At 36.0% G+C, this 22,568-nt stretch overlaps 2 protein-coding genes across 6 annotated transcripts; both read right to left on the bottom strand.

The window, feature by feature from the left end:
• Positions 1–3,693: 3,693 nt before the first annotated feature.
• On the bottom strand, positions 3,694–15,178 carry nsun6 (NOP2/Sun RNA methyltransferase 6). 3 transcript variants are annotated; one of them, XM_081349766.1, is made up of 12 exons: positions 15,084–15,178; positions 14,695–14,774; positions 14,186–14,332; positions 12,775–12,848; positions 12,288–12,394; positions 10,640–10,793; positions 10,483–10,564; positions 7,726–7,845; positions 7,233–7,380; positions 5,914–6,017; positions 4,449–4,574; positions 3,694–4,080 (listed from the first exon to the last, which is right to left on the bottom strand). In XM_081349766.1, the coding sequence occupies exons 2-12, from the start codon at positions 14,767–14,769 to the stop codon at positions 3,871–3,873; spliced, it is 1,347 nt and encodes a 448-aa protein (XP_081205892.1). In that variant the 5' UTR covers positions 14,770–14,774; positions 15,084–15,178; the 3' UTR covers positions 3,694–3,870. The 3 variants fall into 3 exon arrangements, with proteins under 3 accessions (XP_081205892.1, XP_081205890.1, XP_081205891.1); XM_081349764.1 differs by having other exon boundaries at positions 5,914–6,063; positions 7,234–7,380; XM_081349765.1 differs by lacking the exon at positions 15,084–15,178 and having other exon boundaries at positions 5,914–6,063; positions 7,234–7,380; positions 14,695–14,851.
• Positions 15,179–16,008: 830 nt separating this feature from the next.
• Positions 16,009–22,150, bottom strand: myl12.1 (myosin, light chain 12-1). Of its 3 annotated transcripts, none has more exons than XM_081356738.1 (5): positions 22,110–22,150; positions 21,846–21,942; positions 20,832–21,043; positions 19,228–19,389; positions 16,009–16,797 (listed from the first exon to the last, which is right to left on the bottom strand). In XM_081356738.1, exons 3-5 carry the CDS (start codon positions 21,013–21,015, stop codon positions 16,625–16,627), a joined length of 519 nt encoding a protein of 172 aa, XP_081212864.1. In that variant the 5' UTR covers positions 21,016–21,043; positions 21,846–21,942; positions 22,110–22,150; the 3' UTR covers positions 16,009–16,624. The 3 variants fall into 3 exon arrangements, with proteins under 3 accessions (XP_081212864.1, XP_081212865.1, XP_081212866.1); XM_081356739.1 differs by having other exon boundaries at positions 20,832–21,036; XM_081356740.1 differs by lacking the exon at positions 22,110–22,150 and having other exon boundaries at positions 20,832–21,036; positions 21,846–21,951.
• Between the last annotated feature and the right edge of the window lie 418 nt (positions 22,151–22,568).

Below are 22,568 nucleotides of genomic sequence, written 5' to 3'. Positions count from 1 at the left end.
AAAATGTGTTGTTCAGTCATTTTGATTGTTGTGACTTCAAAACCACCCACAGAATGAGGGAACAGCATCTGCAATCTAGATACTTCTGGCCATCATTTGGAAACTGATGAAAATTGTCAGACATCTATTTGAATCACACTACTATTTGTCAATCAGAATTTCAAAATTATACATACAATTTTTTTATTGTCGATTAAATATATTTTTATTTATTATGTATTATATTGATAGAAAATTTAGGCCTGGTTTCGGAGACAGGGCTTAGATTAAGCCAGGATTAGGTCTTAGTTAAATTAGGACATTTAAGTAGCTTTTATAAACGTGCCTTAGAAAAAATCATTACTGGTGTGCATCTTGAGACAAAACAATGGCACTGACATAATTCAAGATATGTCAGGGCAAGTTGCTTTCAGTTCAAACATACATTTAAGTCTGTCCGTGAAACCGGGGGAAATTGTTTGCATTTCCCATTTGTTTTGATGCAATAATACAGAATCTGTAGTCTGTTGAGTGGGTAAAATGAGTAAAGAGTATTGCCATCTACATATTGCCGATAATAATATACACACAAACCTAATAATTACACAGGGTAGTCGTTGATTCTATGTGATTCTATGCAGTTGTGCTCATAAGTTTGCAGAAGTGGCTAGATGTTTATCATTTTAAAAAATAAGGATCATAAAAAGTGTTTGTATTATTATTTTATTAACATTTACTGCACAAATGATCCTGTTCAAAGGTCCTCTACCTCCCCTATGATCTTATTATGCTCGGTAACTTTTTTCATATTCAATGGCTGTTTGTATGTCATGTGATAGTTGTTCATAAATCCCAGATTTTTCTGAGATAGTTAAACAGTGACTATATGATGCTGAGATCCAGCTTTTTTACCCTGGACGATCAAGCTACTATTACGAAGAAAAATAATAATTAGATGGTCAAGGCAACACACTGCAATAAAACTGTTTCTTTCGGAAATATGTAAATATATCTTTTGAAGAGCAGTAAAATGTTTTGAATATTTCCCAAAAGAAAAATTAAATCATTTACACAGACCATCCTATTGAAAAGATTACATCCCCTTGTATTGTCTTTTTGAGTATCAATAAATGTTTTTAACCTTTGTAATGTAATTTGTGTCCCTCAAATAAGTGATTAAGGCACATGAAAAACCACTGCGGAAACATCACCTGATATTCTGAAAAATGTACGTTTTTTTGTCCATACAATAAAAGTCCAAGGAACCAACTGATTTATATCTTTGTTGTGTGTTCAATTTCTAAGTAGATTCTCAATGACTAAATTATGGCAATTTTCTATATTTGTGTAAACTATTCCTTTAACTGGGGGTTATATATATATATATATATACACACTCACCTAAAGAATTATTAGGAACACCATACTAATACTGTGTTTGACCCCCTTTCGCCTTCAGAACTGCCTTAATTCTACGTGGCATTGATTCAACAAGGTGCTGAAAGCATTCTTTAGAAATGTTGGCCCATATTGATAGGATAGCATCTTGCAGTTGATGGAGATTTGTGGGATGCACATCCAGGGCACGAAGCTCCCGTTCCACCAAATCCCAAAGATGCTCTATTGGGTTGAGATCTGGTGACTGTGGGGGCCATTTTAGTACAGTGAACTCATTGTCATGTTCAAGAAACCAATTTGAAATGATTCGAGCTTTGTGACATGGTGCATTATCCTGCTGGAAGTAGCCATCAGAGGATGGGTACATGGTGGTCATAAAGGGATGGACATGGTCAGAAACAATGCTCAGGTAGGCCGTGGCATTTAAACGATGCCCAATTGGCACTAAGTGGCCTAAAGTGTGCCAAGAAATCATCCCCCACACCATTACACCACCACCACCAGCCTGCTGTCTCAACAGAAATCGAGACTCATCAGACCAGGCAACATTTTTCCAGTCTTCAACTGTCCAATTTTGGTGAGCTCGTGTGTGTATATATATACAGTATACGTAAATATATCTGACATAAGCAATTAGTTGCAATTAGGGACCAAGAACTAAATTTGCGATGGCACATATTATATACATTGAACCATTTCCCCATATCTTATTCCAATCCTGAGTTGCCAAATGCATACCAGGTTTTCAATTTCCACCAAACAAGTCCTTTTTTATTCTAGACTGTTCGTTGTATCTTCACAAAATTTGATTCAGTTCGGCATTAGATCATGGCAGGAAAAAACAAACATTAAAGGCTTCATGATAGTTCAAACCGTTCTCCAGTTCTTTAACACTGATGGCGAGAACAACAAAAGGCACTTGAGGCTGTATCTTGGCAATGTTTTAGTGTACTGAAAACTTAAAAGATTGTCATCAATTTCTCACCCTCATGCCGTTCCAAACCCATAAGACTTTCGTTCATCAACACAAATGAAGATCTTTTTGAAGAAATCTGAGGATTTCTGTCCCTCCATAGACAGCTATGCAACTGACACTTTGATGCTTCAAAAAGTTCATAAAGAGATTGTGAAACTGCGGAGCCCCTGAGGGGACCTTTGCAAAAAAATAAAAAAATACGGATTTCTATAAATACTATCGCCACTTCATTAAGTTTTGTTTTGTAGAAAGCCTTTGTTTAAAGTGAATTTCGTTTTGTATGAATTGTATCTTAATTTTAATACATTTTTCATCAACCAATTGCCTGTATTTAAGCAAATATATAGCAGACAATATAATCATGGAGGCGCCGGCGCGCCGAGGTCACTTGCATTGCACGTGAACTGGAGCGCATCTCATCATAAATTAACCGAAACTCAGTGTATGCCTCACATACATGAGAAATACATCTGAAGAAAGCTTGTAATGTCTTTAAACGAAACAATCAAAACGAAAAGAAATAGGCTACTCTCTGATTATGTAATCCATGATGTGGGACCTGATATTCATTTATGTGATATTCATGCTTTTTTTCTTACAGTAAAGCATAGTCCACAAACAATCTCAAATGCAAACTCCCTATAATAAGACAAAACTCTGGAGGCATGCTCCAAGCACACTCTCATCTCATCCCTTTTCCCACATCTGTAGTAATGACACTACAACCAAACCGGAAATTGTAACGCGTGAGCACGCAAAAGTCCGTATTATTATTTTTTTTGCAAAGGTCCCCTCAGGGGCTCCGTATGAAACTAATCTATCGGTTTTGTCCAATTTTTCTGAAGAGACTCGATCGCTTTATATGACAAACAGATTAAATTTAGGCTTTTATTCACATATTAACACTGATCAGCAAACATAAACAGAAGCTCAACCGAACCTCATTGGTTCTTGCAGAAGCTCAAACATGCTGCGTAACACGAGAATGAACCTCATTGGTTTTCGCACGTCAAGCGAACATGCTTGAGCTTCCATTTACCACAACTGATGTGTGAGTATGTGAATAAAAGCCTGAATTAAATCTTAATTCAATTCGTTCAAATATCTTCACTTGTGTTTTCAAGATAAACAAAAGTCTTATGGGTTTGGAATGGCATGAGGTGTGAGTAAATGATGACAGATTTTTTTTTTTTTTTTTTTTACTCCAATTTGAATTATTTACTTCTATGTGACTTCTAGGTATTATATGACATGACACAAATGGCTAATGGGCCAAGTCCACAAAAATCATTTATGTTTGGAGATGGTCTGTATTTAAACAAATAGTTCAAGTCATTCTTCAGTCTTATGAATTAACTCATTTATTTTAATTTAATACAGTTATACAGTACAAATATTTACTAATATGTACAACATTGCATAAAAAAATATGAAAACAATCCTTGGAAACAAAACATTAAATAGAGATGATAAATGGTGTGTATATTAATAATCAAAACCCTGCCAGTTGTTCTGTATTAAGCTTGTGTGAACTTCTTACCATTTTTTATAAACTTGGCAATAAAAAAACCAATAGTATCAGTGTTGGCGTTTTGTGGAAAGCTCTCAGGGGAATGTGCGAAGCGAGCTCCTCTCCATGCTAATTCTGGGCGAAATCTCTGTAGCAACCGCCGTTGGTCACATGACAGACCTGCTCCTTGCATCCCCTCAGATCCTAAATGAGGCACCTGGAAGAGATGATAAACACAAGGTTTCACTCACTGTTATGGCTTTCCATTAAGCCGCTGGTATTGGTAACAGGATTTTAGAACAAAAATCGTCCAAAAGCAAAAGAAAAAACTCCATTTCCATGACTTTCCAAAGAGGAAAAAATAAAACGAGGTAGATTATGACAGACTCAAGATGCAAAGATTGAATATTGTTAGCCACTTGAGGTGACTTTCATGTTTGATCTTCTGTGCCTTGTTTAAAGATCCGGTAATGACACTTCATTGTTTCCCTTCGTATTTGTTCTGTTTTAGCCAGACTTAAAAGTATTCACTACTCAATTTGTTTTGACAGTTCTGGGTTATAAAAAAACGTTTGTAGTTCTTACCTGTGGTTCTAGTGTTAAACAGGGGAATGTCTTGAGAACCCAGGCAACCTGCTCTTCATTCTCCGCAAGTGTCACAGTACAGGTGCTATACACCAAAACACCTCCCCGTTTTAACAAACGTACAGCCTGCAACAGACACAGTCTATAAGCTTTAAAAGACTTGCACTGTAACATGTAGTACACAGCACCACCTTCTGTTTACTGACTTCAATGGGTAGTTAAATAAAATGAGATGGATGGCTCCAAACAGTGTTATCCTTACCTAAAACTATCACAAATTGGTTTTATTAATTTAAATAAAGCTGAAATAAAATATAAACATTAAATGTAAACCGTAAACAAACTAAAACGATAATTGGAAATGTTGCCTTGGCAACTAGCAGTAATAAAAGGTTGAAGTACTAAAATGAATAAAACTAAAATAAAAATAATTCACAGCTAAATAAAAATATATAAATAAAAACAAAAGCGCAAAAAATTACATGAAACATGAAAAATATAATAAATACTACACTATACTATACCTCTGAATAATAATGATACTGTTCCTAACTTCAGAGACTTTAATTTATGGCGGTGATAAAGACACGGCAAAAGCAAGAAGAAGCATAACTAAGTACCGGTAAGTACATTTTAATAGCTGTTTTTTCCTTCACTGTCAATTAGGGACGACCATAATTAACTGATTAACCGACAATAGGAATTGCTTTTGACTGATAAATACTATCAGTTAAACGGCTAAATAAGTTATTCCAAGAGGCACGCTACACTATCAGTCAAAATAGTTTTTGAGGGGGGAAAAAAAACATATGTTGCGTATAAGTCGCATTTTATTGTTACATTCAGAAATAATGTAAAATACCTGTAAATAAATCAAAATGTTTACAAACATTATAAACGTATAACCTAGGCTATTTTAGTTCCCCTCACTCCACAACAAATCCTTTAAATTGAATTGTATTCAGAACAGAACAAGAATGAAAAATATAAGTAGCTATAAAACACACTAATAATAGTGCATCTATATATAAAAAACATATAAACATCAAGCCAAACTGAATTTATTTAAAGCAAAACTGAAACCGGTGGGGCGGTGGGCGCTGATTGTATGAGCCGTGTATTGAGCAGAGTAACTTGTTATATAATATATACAATAAACTATGTTTGGTTATTTTGATAATGAACAGGCTGCGATGTCATGTTAGCAATGCTAGAACTGATATGTGTGTGTGTGTGTGTGCGCGTGAGGCGCCTGCGGATAGAACTTAAAATACTCCGTCATTTTTGGTCATGCAGATAATAGATCAAGACATTCAAAAAACATTGTGTGTCTCAGTTTCCGTGAACTTGCTTGTGGAGCGCGTGACAAAAATAAGCGTACACTACTTGTCACACAGCATTTTAAACTTAATAAAGAATGTTATAAGCAACATGGTGGAAAGACAACATGTTCTGGATGAGTTACCGTAGTGAAGAGTTTTCTCTGTAGAGGCTGGTAGGAGCAGACTTCTTTCAGACTCCAGCTGTAGGTCATGTTGGGCCTTTGACCCAGTCCACTGCAGGGAGCGTCTAATAATATCCGGTCAAAACTCTCCTCAGGATATGGGGGACCATCAACAAATATACACAAAGTTGCAATAAGTAAGTCTACAAAAACATTTTTTTTTAAATATGTTCAGCTGAAAATCTGATCTAAACTGAAATGAAAGCTTTTTATAAATAATACACTTGATGGTCAAAAGTTTGGCATGATTAAGATTTTCTAAATGTTTTCGAAAGAAGCCTCTTATGCTTACCAAGGCTGCATTAAAGGAACCGTATGTAAGAAATGTATTTCAATTAATCATAAAATGGCCCTGATATGTCACTAGACATTAAGAAATCATGTTCATTTCAAATACTTATATCACTGACAACAGTCGTCCGGCCAGGATATTGTCATTTAAAAGTGAAGTTGCAGCCCTCAACTGATGTTGATGTTGTGTTCTGGCCTGATGCGCCACCCTCCACCTATCTACCAATCAAGCAGTCAGTATTGTTTCGGCATCCGGGATGCCAGTTCTGCTCTAGTTACCACCTCTATGCCTATCTGGCAACCTCGAGTCGGGAATACACCGCTCTACAGTAATTTGAAAGTGATTGCAGTACCAGTTTTGGCCACAATCTTACATACGGTTCCTTTAATTTTAATCACAAATATAATAATCAGAAATGTTTATTGATCACTAAATCAGCATATTAGAATGATTTCTGAATGATCATGTGACACTGAATGCTGGAGTAGCCTAATGATGCTTTGCATCACAGGAATAAATTACATTTTAAAATATATTTAAATAGAAAACAGTTATTTTAAATTGTAATAATATTCACAATATTACTGTTTTTGCTGTGTTTTTGGTCAAATAAATGCAGCCTTGATGAGGATAAAAGACTTCTTTCAAAAACATTGAAAAATCTCAATTATTCAAAACTTTTGACTGCCAGTGTATATAATATTGTAATTATTAATCACTGTGAAATATATATTAAAAACAAAGGGATAATTATAATAGGAAATAAGAGGAACCTAAAATGTTTATAAAGTATTTACTCAAATAAAAAGCATGAATAACATGTATACAGCCCATAATGCAAATGTGTGTCGCAATAATTCACCACGTTTGAAAAATTTCTAGTAGTTATATTACACTATTAGCAGAAAGAAAGAAATTAACTCATTAATGTGAATAATTGAGTGATTATTATGTTTTGTAACACTGGTTTCAGACTATAGAGGCTTACCTGCACTGTATTCCTGAGCAGGGTCGGAGCTCACCGCATGTATGCTGTTACAGCAATATGCTTTAATACAGTCCAACTTCAGCATCTTTGCATTCTGAATGATCTTTTCCATTTTGGATCGGATTTTGTCCAAAGCCACAACAGTACCCTGTAGAGACAGCAAATATATATGAGTTTGTGGTAATGATTTACAATAGGATCCTATTTGTTAACATAGGTTAATGCATTAGCTAACAATGAGCAATGAACAATATATTTTTTGTAAAGCATTTATTACTCTTTGTTAACGTTAGTTAGTAAAAATCTAATTGTTCATTTTTTTGTTCATGTTAGTTCACAGTCCATGAACAAATACTAACAAATAAAACCTTGGTTTTTAAAAATGATTATGCCACTAAGACAATTAAATGCTTTAGTATTGTTCACTGTTAGTTCATGTTAACTAGGACACTTATCACAAACTGTCCTTACAGAATTGCTAAAAAACACTTGCCTGGTTTCCCATAAGAGAAGCAATGTGTGTCGTCTTTCCTCCAGGAGCAGCACACATGTCAAGGATTCGCTCTCCAGGACGAGGTCCTAAAACATGACCCACGACCACTGACGGCAGATTCTGTATGACAAATACAAACACATCAATTCACAAAAGACACTTCAATTTGTATGTATTCATGGCTGGAAGGTGTGATTTAGATTGCGCTGCGCACACACAGAAACATTCAGGAGCACAGAGCTTAGCGCTGCCCCGCGACTTTTATTAATAAAAGAGCTTCACTAGTGAATCGCTACATTGTATTTCTTCACTATTATTAGAAAGATGCTGTAAAGACGCAAGTAATTCACACACGCATCTCTCTCTCAATAATTCATTCTAATAAATGCTATAATTCATTCATTCATTTATACACTACTTTATCTCTTTGTCAGATTTAAAGTAGACAAAATGCTAGATCTAATGAGCTGTAACTGAAAAAATAACCATAGTTTTTACACATATTGGGTCTCATTCATGAAACATTCGTAAATATACGAGTAAATATGTGAGTGATTTGCACGTAAAGAGACATTCCCGAAAATTCTTCTCCTGATTCACAAATACTTTGAAAACGTCAGATTTGATAGTGAAATGTGTGTGTGTGTTAATGAATTCCAATCAGTCGTAAATGGGACGCGCGTGCACGCTCATTCTCTCAATTACCATAAATCCTGCCCATTAAAACCGACTGACAACTATATATGGGCATCATATTATGACACCAAACGAAGGATTTCAACATGTCTTCTCAAAAGCGAATGAAGAAGAGAAATTTCTCAGATGCAGAAATTGAAGTTTTACTATCAGAAGTTCATTCAAAACGCCACATTTTATTTTCAAGTGTACATAGTGGCGTATCAGGTCCTAAAAAATGATTTTTTTTTTGGTAATAATGCTTTTACCTAAATGCTTTAGGTAAAAATGCTTGGCAGCATATTACAGATGCAGTTAATGGAGTTTCATCTGTTAATCGAACAGTCCCAGAAGTGAAAAGAAAATGGTTCGACATGAAGCTTGACTGCAACACTTGTGACTTGCGGACTTGTAAAAAAAATAAAAATAATTTTTTTTTTAAAAAAATAAAGACTTGCGGACTTGTGTTCCGTTTGCAGATGCTATTACTGGCTCTCGTAATAAAAGTAAAAATAAAAACCGTATGTAATTACTATATATAATATTTTTTCAAAATGCTGTGTAAATATGTACCCGATTAAGGTGAATTAAAATGCAGCCTTATTAATGAGCAAAACGTTCGGATGTTAAACGCACTATTTATGCGTGACTGGGAGCAGGTGTAGATTTCTTTCGTACCAACTAACATTTGGAAAATACGAACATTTTAATGAATCCTAAAATTTACGCCAGAACCACTTCACACACGATTTACACAAAAATTCGTTCTGCTCGTGTTTCATGAATGAGACCCATTGTGCTGCAAACATGAATAACAGCTTTAACTGGTCAATAATGGCAAATGACCATGATACAAGCGTATAATCCACAGCTAGCTGTGCATAACATGATCTGAAGGCACTTTGTTTCTATTAAAATCATTTAATGCACAATTATATATATATATATATATATATATATATATATATATATACACATACACCATTAATATATATTATATTTATATATATTCACACAATATATATGGACAAAAGTATTGGGACACCTGACCATTACACCAACAGGGACTTTAATGATTAAATGACATTCTAAATACATAGACATAGTGTGTGGCAGCTGTATGGAGTTGGTCCCCCCTTTGCAGCTTCTGTACAACAGCTTCCAATCTTCTAGGAAGGCCATCCACAAGATTTTGGAGTGTGGGAATTTTTGGTAGAGCATTGGTGAGGTCAGGCACTGATGTTGGACAAGAAGATCTGGCTCGCAATCTCCATTCCAGTTCATCCCAAAGGTGTTGGATGGGGTTGAGGTCAGGGCTCTGTGCGGACCAGTCAAGTTCTTCCACACCAAACTCATCCAACCATGGGTTTATAGATCTTGCTTTGTGCACTGGGGCACAGTCAGGCTGGAATAGAAAAAGGCCTTTTCCAAACCGTTCCCTCAAAGTTGGAAGCATAGCATTGTCCAAAATGTCTTGGTATGGTCCTGGTATTCACTGGAAGTAAGGCAGCTGCATGCAGTTGCTCGGCCATGAAAACCCACTCCATGAAGCTCCCGCCGCACAGTTTTTGTGCTGATTTTAATGCCAGTGGAAGTTTGGAACTCTTTAGCTATGGAATCAGCAGAGCGTTGGTGACTTTTACACACCATGCGCCTCATCACTTATTGACCCTGCTCTGTGACTTTATGTGGTCTTCCACTTCTTGGCTGAGTTGCTGCTGTTCCTAAATACTTCCACTTTCTAATTATACCACTTACAGCTGACCGTGGAATATCTAGCAGGGATGAAATTTCACGAACTGACTAATTGCAAAGGTGGCATCCTATCACAGTACCACAGTTGAATTCACTGAGGTCTTCAGAACGACCCATTTTTTTCACTAATGTTTGTAAATGCAGATTTCATGACTAGGTGTTTGATTTTATACACCTGTGGCAATGGGTCTGAATGAAAAACCTGAATTCAATAATTAAGAGTTGTGTCCCAATACTTTTGTCCATATAGTGTATATATTATTTGTTAATAATGGTAATGGACGCAAGGAATGGCAGTTATCTGAGACACAGAAACATGAAGAGTACCTGGAGAAAGACCTCATCTGTAAGAACACCATCAAAGGAAGGACTTTGATAGAGAGGCTCTGTCATTCTAATCGCAACACCCCTGAGTGACAGAAACACACATCCACATGTTAAAGCGAACTGGCTTTCAACAGGGTAAAAGGAGAACTTGACTCACTTGACAGGTCCATCTGAGCAGAATAATTCTGAGCGATCCACCTCAGAAATTCCATTACCCAGAAATACCTTCTTGCCCTTGAACTCTTTGGCTCCACGTGTGCACTTCCCCTCAACATCAGAGAACACAGACACCATGTCACCCACTTTCATGTCTGAGAAACATACAAAGGCAGACAGATGGATGCAACAAGGAAAACACATTTAACATTTTAGTCAATCATAATGTAGGTGTTCCCAAACAAAAAAATCCTATGGCCCTCCAAAAACTGGGAATAAACGGGCGTATCACACTAGATTATTAATTATTTATCAAAAGAAGCTAGTGTTGATACTTAGGCCACGTTCACGCAGCCGCAGAATGCAGTTGTAAGTCCTGTATTTGAGTCCTTAATACTTACAGTTACTTACAGTTATTTACAAGATGACAACCGCATTCAACCAAACTCACATCCGTAAATTTTCAAGACTCACAACCGCATTCTGGGAAAACTTGGTCTGTGTGAATGGAAACAGACTGGACAACTAGTTGTCATAATCAAAAAATTCAAACAAATAACCATTGCTATGTTGATAAAGTGGACAAAGCATAAAAACCAAAAAAAAAATGGCCTCAGAATATTAAGCAAGCATAATTGTTTTCAAGAGACTTGCCAACTAAAATCTACACCAGATCTAAATATTTTTGAGCCACTTTAGAGTATTTTGGAGGAGCAAGTCAGAAAACGTTTTCCTCCACCAGCATCACATAGTGACCTAGCCACTGTTCTGGAAGAGGAATGGCTCAAAATCCCTCTGGCCACTGTGCAGGACTTGTATCTGCCATGATACCCAAGACAAACTGATGCTGTATAGGCCTATATCACGAAAAAATTGAAGACCGGAAGTACGTCTTTTAGTAGGGATACGGCTCTTCCGGTTAGCTCTTTACAATGGCGGAGTCCGATAGATACTGCTGGACCAAATCTCTCCGCAACCTGCCTGAAGTCACATAATGACGATGTGGTTCGGATGGTAAATGAAAACTCTCAAGTGGAAAAGCGTGAAAGCTGAGTTATGGCTGTCTACGTCCTGACGCAGAGCAACCCGGTGCACTACAACAACAGCGGCGGGCCGTTCGCCAGTTAGGTAAACGTTTCTATGGCAACAGCGAGTTGGACCAATCAGCAGACGTTGCTGCTACGCTTAGGATTGTGGGTAGTGTAGTTTTTTTTCATAAGATCGCGGATAAAACATGTTTTTCTTAAAACAAGGTTGATTTCATACGTACTTCTACAGGAGCAAAAACCTTCATTTCACAACCTCATAGCTCCTGGTCAGTCTACCTCGGATGGTTTAGACATTATGGCTGATAATCTAAATCCTTATGGAGAAATACTGTTGACCGGAAGTTCTGAATCCCTACTCCGCGTTCCGGAAGCAGGAAATGTGACATAGGCCTATTGACCGCAAAAGAGGCCATACACCATACTAATAAATTATTGTGGTCTAAAAGGTTTCCGTTTCCAGCCCCTGAATATTACTCATTGTTAGTTCAAGTTAGTTAATGCATTAACTCATGTTAACAAATGCGACCTTATTTATTGTAGTGTTACCAATAATACTAAGTACATTACAAAGATGCAAAGTGACGTGTATGTGCTGCTCACACTTTGGCGTGCTGATGATGCCAGGCGTGAATACGTGAGCACCTCGAAGAACAGCATTGCCACACTGAGCGCCAACTATAACTTCAGCGGCCAGCAAATCCACATGCCTGCAGAACAAGGTTGACAGAAACATGCACATAAATGAAGAGACACTATAGTTAGTTAGGGGCTGTTCACACAGAATGTGTTTTTCCATTCCACCGAACTACTTTTCCATTGTTTTTCTATGTAAACACGTGCTACATGGACACGTTTGACTGTTCAAACGCATCTCTAGACCTTGCTTTTTTCATTCAATTGAACTGCGTCTCATGTTTTTAACGCGTTCTGTGTGAATAGCCTCCCAAGCTTCTGAGAGAAAAAATGTCATGCCAATGATCAGTTAATCATCATCTTAGACCTTAAATACAACTTCTATATTAAAAACAATAAGAGTAAGACAGATAATACAAGGATTTTCTAATATTCCACAACATTCTCAGCATACCTCGGGCCGTGGACTGGAAGCAGCAGAACATCTGGAAGCTGTGGGTGAGTGTAAACAGCTGGAGCTCTTTTCTGCTGCAAAGACACATGACGTTGAGATCATTAAAAAAAGATCCTGAAAATCATTCAGAATCAAATATATTTAAACATACATTGCAATCAACATTTCACTTTAAACTCATGTTTAAAGTTACACGGATTGATTCACAGCACCATACAGTGACCCCAAAAAGTATTCATATGTAACTTTGTTACATAATGTAGCCTAATTACTTTTAACCAATTTTTAGATATTTAAATATTTGCATGTTCATGGTTCTCTGATGTCAGTTAATGGTCACATGACGTGCTGGTAGACAAATAAAATATTTAATCTTTTTTAGCATGTTTTATGTTATTTGGTTGACTAATAAAAAAAAGGATTAACTTATAGGATAGGGCTCTTTTTAGCTGTGATAGTATCTCACAATTCTGACTTTTTGTGAGTTTATTCACAATATATCACAATTCAATGAAAAAAACAGTACGAATTGCAACCTTTTTCTCATAATTGCGAGTTTATATCTTGCAATCCAGACTGTTTTCCTCAAAGTTGTGAGTTTACAACAAGTCTCACAAACTTTTGACTTTTTATCCTCCGAATTCTGAGTTTACATCTGACAATTCTTTCTTTTTTCACCACAAAATAACAAAAAAAAAGGTAATTGTGACTTTATATCTCACACAATTCAGACATTTCTTCTCATAATTGTGAGCTTATACCTAGCAATTCTGACTTTTTTACTCAGAATTGATTTAAAAAGATGCAAATACAAGCTTCCATAGTAAGACAACATCTGTATTCAGTGTTGGGGAGTAACTACTTACATGTGACGGAGTTACATAATTTAATTACAAAATAATTGTAACTGTAATCAGTTACAGTTACTGAGAAAAAATGTGTAATTAAATTACAGTTTACAAAGGGTGTTACATCTGAATATTTTCTGTAAAAAGCTAGGATGTGTTGAATAATATTAATTTGTTGCTTTGCTTGCCAGCCATTTAAAGGCTGTTTAGTAAAGCGATGCTATTCTGATGCTTTTGATTGGTTCTCTTGTTTGAATTTGCAGCACCACATCTGCCAATTACATCAATCCACATTGCCACTGAAAGCTTTAGGCTAAGACCTGTCTGAGAGTTGCCACCATGGCAAGTGATAAAAATGCGTTCCAGTGCTGGAAATTAGAAAAGTAATGAAAAAGTAATCCAATGTAATCAGTTACATTACTTTAATAAAGTAATTGAAATAGTTACACTACTTATTAGGTTTTAAATAGGGTAGCTTGTAATCTGTAACCTATTACATTTCCAGTACCCTTCCCAACACTGTCTGTGTGTCACTGTGTGTGCACATACGAACACACACAGACCTGTTCTAAATGTTGCTCCAGTCTATGCTGAATCTCCTGTAGTGGATGCAGGTGTGTGCTGGCTCTCAGACAGGTGAACAAGGGTGGATGAGACAGACAGGACAGCAGAGCTTCAAACTCCTCATCTTTATCAAGCTCAGACACCACCTAAAAAAGATATGAGAACAGACATGTCACTGTCTTTTTAAATGGCATATTGTAAACTTTGCCCATCATAACGAAGAACATTCCGATAACACTTTATTCTAAGCTGACGTACACATGTATTTACTATAGTAATAATAGTAAATTACGCATAATTGCAAGCAACTGACCATAAACCGAACCTACAGTAAGTATAGTAGTTAATTAATATTACTCAGTACTTGTTTGTGTAATTACACTGTAAGAACGTCATCATAAAATAAAGTGTAACCAACATTTCCATATAACTCATTTGGGAAAAACAACAACAACAATTTGCTTGACCTTAAAGGTCAATTAACATGTATTTGAGTTAAAGTGCTAACCTCTTTCCTTGTGTAAACATTGCAAAGATGTTCTCGCACTTCTGACTTCATGGAAAGCTGAGGGAAAACTGACATCGTGTCTCATGTGGGGAAACATAAAAAGACATTAGTATTAGTTGTAACACAACTATAAGTAAATCAGTCATACAGTCATCCACATTGACATGTAATAAAAAATGACAGTACGCGCGTTCCTGTGTTCAAAAACAACTGCCGTAACTTTAGACAGAAATCAACAAGAGCAAGGGTCTCGAACAGTAAATAAAGACCACGTGCGAGCTATTATTCCGGTATTTCAAAGAAACACTCGAAAAACGTGTTTTGACTCAGCCAGTTGTGTATGTTTCTTAAACAAAAGGACATAAGTTCATATGCGTTTGAACTCTTACCTGCTAATTTTAACCATAAGAAAGCGAAATTGTTTTCCTGTTCTTCTTCTTATTATTTGAACGCATTTGTGCATTCACTTACCGCCATCTACTGTTTCCTTTGCAAATCCGCTAGGGGTAAATATAGCAAAATATCAGGCTTCTCAAATTGATTGGATCGATCGAGTCATGCGAGTTACCATTTATATATGGTAACCTTAACATGCCCGGATACCAGCTCTCTTTCTTGCCTCATTAAGAAGATTGCCTCATTCTAAGATTTTGGCAGAATAAAATATATAATAATATAAAATAGTATTGTTGTGAATTGTAATAGGTATGCCCACTTTATTTATATACATATACGTGTGTGGATTTTAAGCACACACTCACACACCTTTGTATTTTAAATATATATAAAAATAGTAAATATATAATATAAAATATACTAGATACACTCAGGCATAGATTTAAAATGCAAATGTCACTTAGACTTGAAGCAATAAAACTCCAGAATAATGATTGCAGATGAATGCATCTAAACACCGCACCATGTTTGCAAATGCATAATGAAACACTAAAAATAACAATGCATAAGCCAACTGATTTGCTGTGCTTCATAATGTTAGATACACAGTCTTCTACCTTTGTGTTTTGGTCTGATTTTTTATATATATATATATATATATATATATATATATATATATATATATATATATATATACTTTTTGCTTCAAATCAAAGTTTATTTTGAGATTATGTGAAAATGCTAAACGCAACCGCACATGAAAAGAGGCTAAACAGTGACATTGTACAGCATTATTTATTCTTCGCAACAAGCTAAACTAATTGTCTGAACAGAATTATAAAACTCATCAGCACTGCAATTATGACTGTATTCATAATTACATCAAAAACATAGTTAACAAAAAAATTACACATCAAAATGTTTTAATATGAGAGATTTATTCAAAATACGTATTATCAGATGTAAAAACTCAGTTAGGCAATGAGATCAAATGCATCTAAATACATCAACATGTTCACATTTTTTACTGTCTGATTAAACAAAAACAAGACTGTCTTAGAGGTCTGAGATAACTTACCTGTGTGCGACTAGCTAAATGTAACTACAAAGTTACACTGTTAAAAAAAACCTTAGACATGGACAAAATATACGAAAACATGATCCATGAGAGCCCTATACTTACAAAATACTTCCCCAATTAACAGTAAGGTGTGACGAATAAAGTGGAATTTGTTCCAGTTGGCATACACCTAAAAACAAAACACTGCCATGCTAACGTGAGAAAAACAACATTTAAACACCTCAAAACCAAAGTGATTTTGATAGCCCAAACCATGAGGATTTCAGTATTAGAGTGACATGACTTTATCTGTGATACCGTATCATAACCCGTTCAAAACATGAGGTCTAGTGAGTGGTGAAGAGTGAACACAATTTCCAGAGTTAAAGTTGGATTCTCAAGGGGACAGCACGGGATTTCTCTAGCCTAAAAGGGATTTTTAAAACGGATGCAGGGTGTTTTTTGTTTGCTTTTTTAATCGTCCTTGTCTTTGGCTCCATGTTTAAGAATACGGGTGAACTCCACGTAGTTGAAGTTGCTCTTTTTATCGATTGGCGCTTCTCTGAAGAGCTCGTCGACTTCTTCATCTGTGAATCGATCTCCCATAGTGGTCAGAAGTTCTCTCAGATAGTCCTCCGGAATGAAGCCTACGGGGAGAAAAAGAAAGAATCAAATGATCCTCTTGGTCTAGAGACAATCTGGTGATTTGGAAAGTCTCTAAGTGGGATTTTCTTTCCTCAGTGTTTTAATATTTTAGCTATGCCGTTTTGGAGAGAAACTCATGAGAACACAAATTAAGATATTTTTGATGAAATCTGAGAGCTGTCTCACTCCTCCTGCAGGTTTATGGACACTATAACTTGCTGGCCCAGAAAATGTATTAAAGACATCGTTAATATAGTCCAAGTGACTCCAGTGGCTCAATCTTAAGTTTATAAAGCGACGAGAATACTTTTTGTGCGCAAAAACAAACAAAAATAACGACTTTATTCCACTTTTCATTTCCTTCTCTCTGGGCCTCGAGTTTTTTTTATGTAGTGTTTAAGCGTAGCGCGTCTGTGTTGCACGTCACCACGTAGGCTCACTATTGGGCGACGCTGGTCATGTGTGATACGTGGTGACGTGAAACACAGACGCGCTACGCTATTACACTATGTGAAAAGACTCGAGGCCCAGAGAGAAGGAAATGAAAAGTGGAATAAAGTCGTTATTTTTGTTTGTTTTTGCGCACAAAAAGTATTCTCGTCGCTTTATAAACTTAAGATTGAGCCACTGGAGTCACTTGGACTATAACAATGTCTTTAATACATTTTCTGGGCCAGCAAGTTATCGTGTCCATAAGCCTGCAGGAGGAGTGAGACAGCTCTCAGATTTCATCAAAAATATCTTAATTTGTGTTCTGAAGATGAACGAAAGTCTTACGGGGTTGGAACAACATGAGGGTGAGTAATTACTGACAGAATTTTCATTTTTGGGTGAACTAACCCTTTAACACAAACTAACTAAAGGCCTCGAAATACTCACGACAAAGTTCTTATTCAACGTTTAGGGGTAAAACAAAGTTCGAAATACAGGAGCAGCGATATGCTGTTATCTTATCAAACATCTGACGCCGCCCGCCCTGCTGAGAGCGACTGTTAGATGAATAATTAATAAAAGATACACACAACACGGCAGACATTTTAATAAAGCATATGATCACAGCAACGAGTTTATGTTTGCTGGAGCTCTGCGGCACTCCAGTGAAATCACATCACGTTTATTAATACATCACTTTATACACTAGATCGTTGGTTCCCAAACCTGTCCTGGAGTATCCCCAACACTGCACAATTTCTTTGTCTCCCTCATCAAACAACCACGTGGGTTAATGAACTGATGAGTTGAATCAGGTGTGTTTTATTAGGGAGACAAAGAAAATGTGCAGTGTTGGAGGTACTCCAGGACAGGTTTGGGAACCACTGCACTAGATAGCTTAAAATCAAGCAGCTTTACCATATTAAACATGATAAACAGCGTCAGTGTCTCGTTTCATCATAAAGCAGCTCTCCAGTGTGTTCATGTTTTCACTCACTGACGTCTGACCTCGAGCCACTGCACAGGCCACATGAACCAGAAAAGATCTTCACGTGAAAGGCGGCGGAGCCTCCGCGCACATCTACCTAATTTGTAATCACGGACCAATGGGAGCATGAAGGTGTTTAGCAGCCGGAGCGAACTTTTCCGGAAACCAAACTTCGTTTCCTGATTTTGTTTGAAATGACGTCACATCAGTTAATTCTGTGATTTCGCTTGAAGTATATCGGGGCCTTAATAATCTTACCCCCGCTTTCACAGATAAGGCTTAAGCCTAGACTCAGACTAAAATACATATTTGCGCTGTTCAAATTGAAAGCAACTTGCACTGTCACATCTTAAAATACATCAGTGTCATTGTTTTGTCTCAGGATGCACAACAGTAATGTTTTATAAAAACAGCACATTTATAAAAGCTACTTAAATGTCCCGATTGAACTAAAACCTAATCCTGGCTTAATCCAAGCCCCGTCTGTGAAAGCAGGCTTAAATGTGATGCATATTTGTCTGTCATTCATAAATTAAATAGATAAGATTTCTACAAATAGCACTTATAAACAATGCTTTTAAATGCACAGTCATTTATCATCAATAATTCCAATTTGGTTCAATCTCATACATTTTAACTAACTGAATATTGCTTGTTCCACAGCTAGTCATATTTTAACCATGTTCATACTTTTTAACTCAATAAATGAGATTTTTATTTACAATTAGCAATTTATGTGGATTCATGAAATTTAAATGCATTTTGAAAACTATTTTATGATTTAAACAATCAAATATGCATAAAACTAGTTAAGAATAAACCATTACATTAAGTTCATGTTCAATTCAAATGCATACATCTTTAATATTTTTATTTTTTTTTTTTTTTTTTTTTTTTGAGTGCAGGAGCCAGCTGCAATATTTAGCAATTCATTCTAAAGGGTTTCAGTGATGCAGAACACTGTCGTAGGAGAAGTTGTGCATGGATGGATTTGATGAGACAATCTTGTTACCTGTTCCCTCCTCGTCAAAGCAGGCAAACGCATTGCGAATGACTTCCTCTGGATCTGTGCCGTTAAGCTTCTCTCCAAACATAGTGAGGAACATAGTGAAGTTTATAGGCCCGGGAGCTTCTGTCATCATGGCCTCCAAATAATCATCTGTTGGGTTCTTCCCTGAAACACAGTGAAAAACAGATTCATTCTATTAGGCTGTGAAACTACTCAAGTCTACATAACTACTTTTTTGGCTTTTTAGATACATAATTTGTGAATTCACGCTTATACACACACACACACACATATAATTATATAAGATTTTGGTCATATTGCCAAGCCCTACGAGCAGTTTGTAATGTTATATTAAGCAGTTTTATTTTATATCTAAAGTGTGGTTTCCATGTCACTGCATTTAGATGCCATTACAGTGAGTTTAATAGTGCTCCGATGATGAGATGGTATAATACGACGGTTTCGTTTATTCACACAAAAAGAAATAAAAAAAGTCAATACAACGACAGTAATCCAACAAAAACTTATTGTAAACAACGGTTAAAAACCTTCCATATGCTGGCGTCATCCAAAGTTCCACAACTGCAATTACGTCATATAATATATTTAACCATCTATTCATATGCAAAACATTCTTTAGCCAGCTTGTCTCACTATATTGACATTAAATTTAATTGAATGGCTCACACAATTGGATTTTTAAACCACTTTCTGAATATTTCTATTAATAGATACTGCTATCAGATACATGAAAAACAGTACTTTAGTAAAACAGTACTTGCTTTATTGTTTTTAATTGTTCAGTTGCCTATAATGTTTCTTAATTTTATTACTGACAGTTATTACTAGATAAAAAAAAAAAAAAAAAACTTTAGTTGCTTGAAGGGTAGATGTTGTTGCTTAAATGTATTATTTATATAAACAAATTATTAATAGGATATTTTCCACTGTGGCATCAGACTTGGTATCTCACATTGATATCAACAAATGAAATTATTGTCGGGTCAGAGGTCACTCTTCCACCCGAACTCTATTCTCTTGTAATCACGTATACGGCCGTTGCCGGAAGCCAGTGATTACGGTTTATACGTTTTAAATATGGATATTTTTCTTTCAAAAACCCATTGCTTCGCTTCAGAATAGATTGGAGTCGTATGAATTACTTTTATGTGGATGGAAGTGCTTTTTGAAGTTTCAAAAACTCGGACACTATTCAATGCTATTACAAAGCTGGGAAGAGCCAGGATATTAATTAAACGTAACTCAGATTGTGTTCGGCTGAAAGAATTAAGTCATATACACATAGGATGGCTCGAGGGTGAGCAAATGATGAGATCATTTTCATTTTTGGGTGAACTATTCCTTTGAGATGTTTTGTAATCTGGATCAATCCTTCAACACTCATTAATAAGAGAACTGTGCTTTGCACATGTATCCGACATATTTAATCTTCCAAATGTCATCAGTTCCTCTCACATCTGCATTCTGGAGAATATATGATTAAACTGGAAACATTAAAATGGTTAATGAAACAACAGCAAGAATTGTAACCCATCAGGGGACTTTAAAGAGCATAGATAGTGGTCCTCAATGCTATAAAATCTTACCAAGAGAAGCAAGCATGTCATGAAGATCCTCCTTATCCACAAAACCATCCCGGTTCTGGTCGATCATGTTGAATGCTTCCTTAAATTCCTGAATCTGTGACTGATCGAACATAGCGAAGACATTGGAAGTCGCGCGCTGAGGGCGCTTCTTGGTTATCTTTGCCTTGGCACGTTTGCTCGACATTTTGGCTGTATTTGGCTTTACCTACAAGCTTAAAAAAGACAAAAGACATATCACACTCATCCCCACTAGATTCTTCTGCAAAAAGAATTGTGCATTCAAAAAAGTAAAAGCAAACATGTCTTTTACTAATGATATAATAGTAACTCTTCCTTCTAGATGCTATAAACACTAAGATGGTATCTTCTAAAATGCCTACATATTTCTTTGGCGTGCTGAGGCAAGTCCACTGCATAACAAAATCTACTTTAGACTTTCCTTATACTGGGACCTAAAAGCTAAACGTTGAGAAAAATGTAAAAACAAAACAGGTAAGTTACAATTACTGCTTAAACAAACTTTGTTTCAAAGGACAACGAAAACAACGTCGAGAGTGCGGGAGGAGGCCGGGAGTCTTCTGCATCATCATCATCATCGCCTACATTTGTGACCCATTTTATTTATTTATAGCACATTAGTTACCGAATACAGATCCACTATTTACAGTGATGCTCAAAACTATTTTAGCCTAATTTCGATGACAAGGTCAAAGTAACCATAACATGAGACAGGAAGCAAGTAAATGCACTTTAGCAATAGATTACATTTTGCCCGATGTTAAGCCAGCGTATACTTCTAATGGATAACATTTTATAGGCAATATGTTTAGAGATTTTTAATCCGAACCGTCAGCAAACAGAGCACACGGTGCCTCGTTTAATCTCCTTGCTCGTATAGGTTGTATTGAACGTTACGAAAATACATAGACTTTTAAAATGAAATGTTACAAACAATCTTTGCGAACGGTAACTACAGATCAAAGAATTTAAAAGAAAGAAAAATAAGCTTCTCACCGAATACCCGAGATCGACAGCTGCTTAGTTTCAACCACCGCCCAAACTTCCGGATTTCACTGTCGCTTCCGCAAGCCTCGACCAGACCAACACACAACTGAAAGGGTGTCACGGGTGAAAGATAAACACTTAAGAAATCTGCAGTAACAAGCACTTAACCGTAATCAACTTAATTTATACAAAAAAATCTATTCAATTACTAGACTTTTATTATGAGACTAAATTATTTAAACAAGTATCACAAATAACATGCTCTTCCCGTACTTCTTCGATGTTGGTTTCTACAGACACGCCCACAGACACGTAATCGTTCTTAAACATGTCCATATACGGTCTGAAATCATTTTTTTCCCTGTTCAGCGTGAGCAGACGTAATATTTACTGCATTGTTTTACTAATTTGTTTTTTTGGTGTGATTTTAGAGACAGAAAGATTTGCTTGTTATCACACAGACATGAAAAACTATAACGTTAGTGATTCACAAAAAAAATAAAATAACAATAAAGATATGTTCAAACTGGGGCCACACGACAAGTGGAAACGTCTGTGTAAAGGTTTGGAGAAAAGCAGAGTAAACATAATAATAATAATAATAATAATAATAAAAATCATAAAGAAGATTCAACTAATTAACTAAATAAACAAATGCATTTGATTTAAATGGATAAATAAACTAAATATTAATGTAAAATATAAATATAAAAAATATAATAATAATAATAC

This window comes from Scardinius erythrophthalmus (genome assembly GCF_964197995.2).
Source record: "Scardinius erythrophthalmus genome assembly, chromosome: 2".
Taxonomy (NCBI): domain Eukaryota; kingdom Metazoa; phylum Chordata; class Actinopteri; order Cypriniformes; family Leuciscidae; genus Scardinius; species Scardinius erythrophthalmus.
Note: the sequence above shows the minus strand (reverse complement) of the source record. Positions and strands in the feature narration are given on the sequence as shown.

Coding starts and splice junctions, on each gene's coding strand:
- nsun6 (XM_081349764.1), bottom strand. CDS start 14,769: ATGTCAGTTTTCCCTCAGCTTTCCATGAAGTCAGAAGTGCGAGAACAT. Junction 12,395..12,774: donor CTTCCAGTCCACGGCCCGAG/GTATGCTGAGAA, acceptor CTTGTTCTGCAG/GCATGTGGATTTGCTGGCCG. Junction 7,846..10,482: donor CAGATGAGGTCTTTCTCCAG/GTACTCTTCATG, acceptor TTTGTCATACAG/AATCTGCCGTCAGTGGTCGT.
- myl12.1 (XM_081356738.1), bottom strand. CDS start 21,015: ATGTCGAGCAAACGTGCCAAGGCAAAGATAACCAAGAAGCGCCCTCAG. Junction 19,390..20,831: donor TGACATGCTTGCTTCTCTTG/GTAAGATTTTAT, acceptor ACTGTGTTTCAG/GGAAGAACCCAACAGATGAT. Junction 16,798..19,227: donor CTTTGACGAGGAGGGAACAG/GTAACAAGATTG, acceptor TTCTCCCCGTAG/GCTTCATTCCGGAGGACTAT.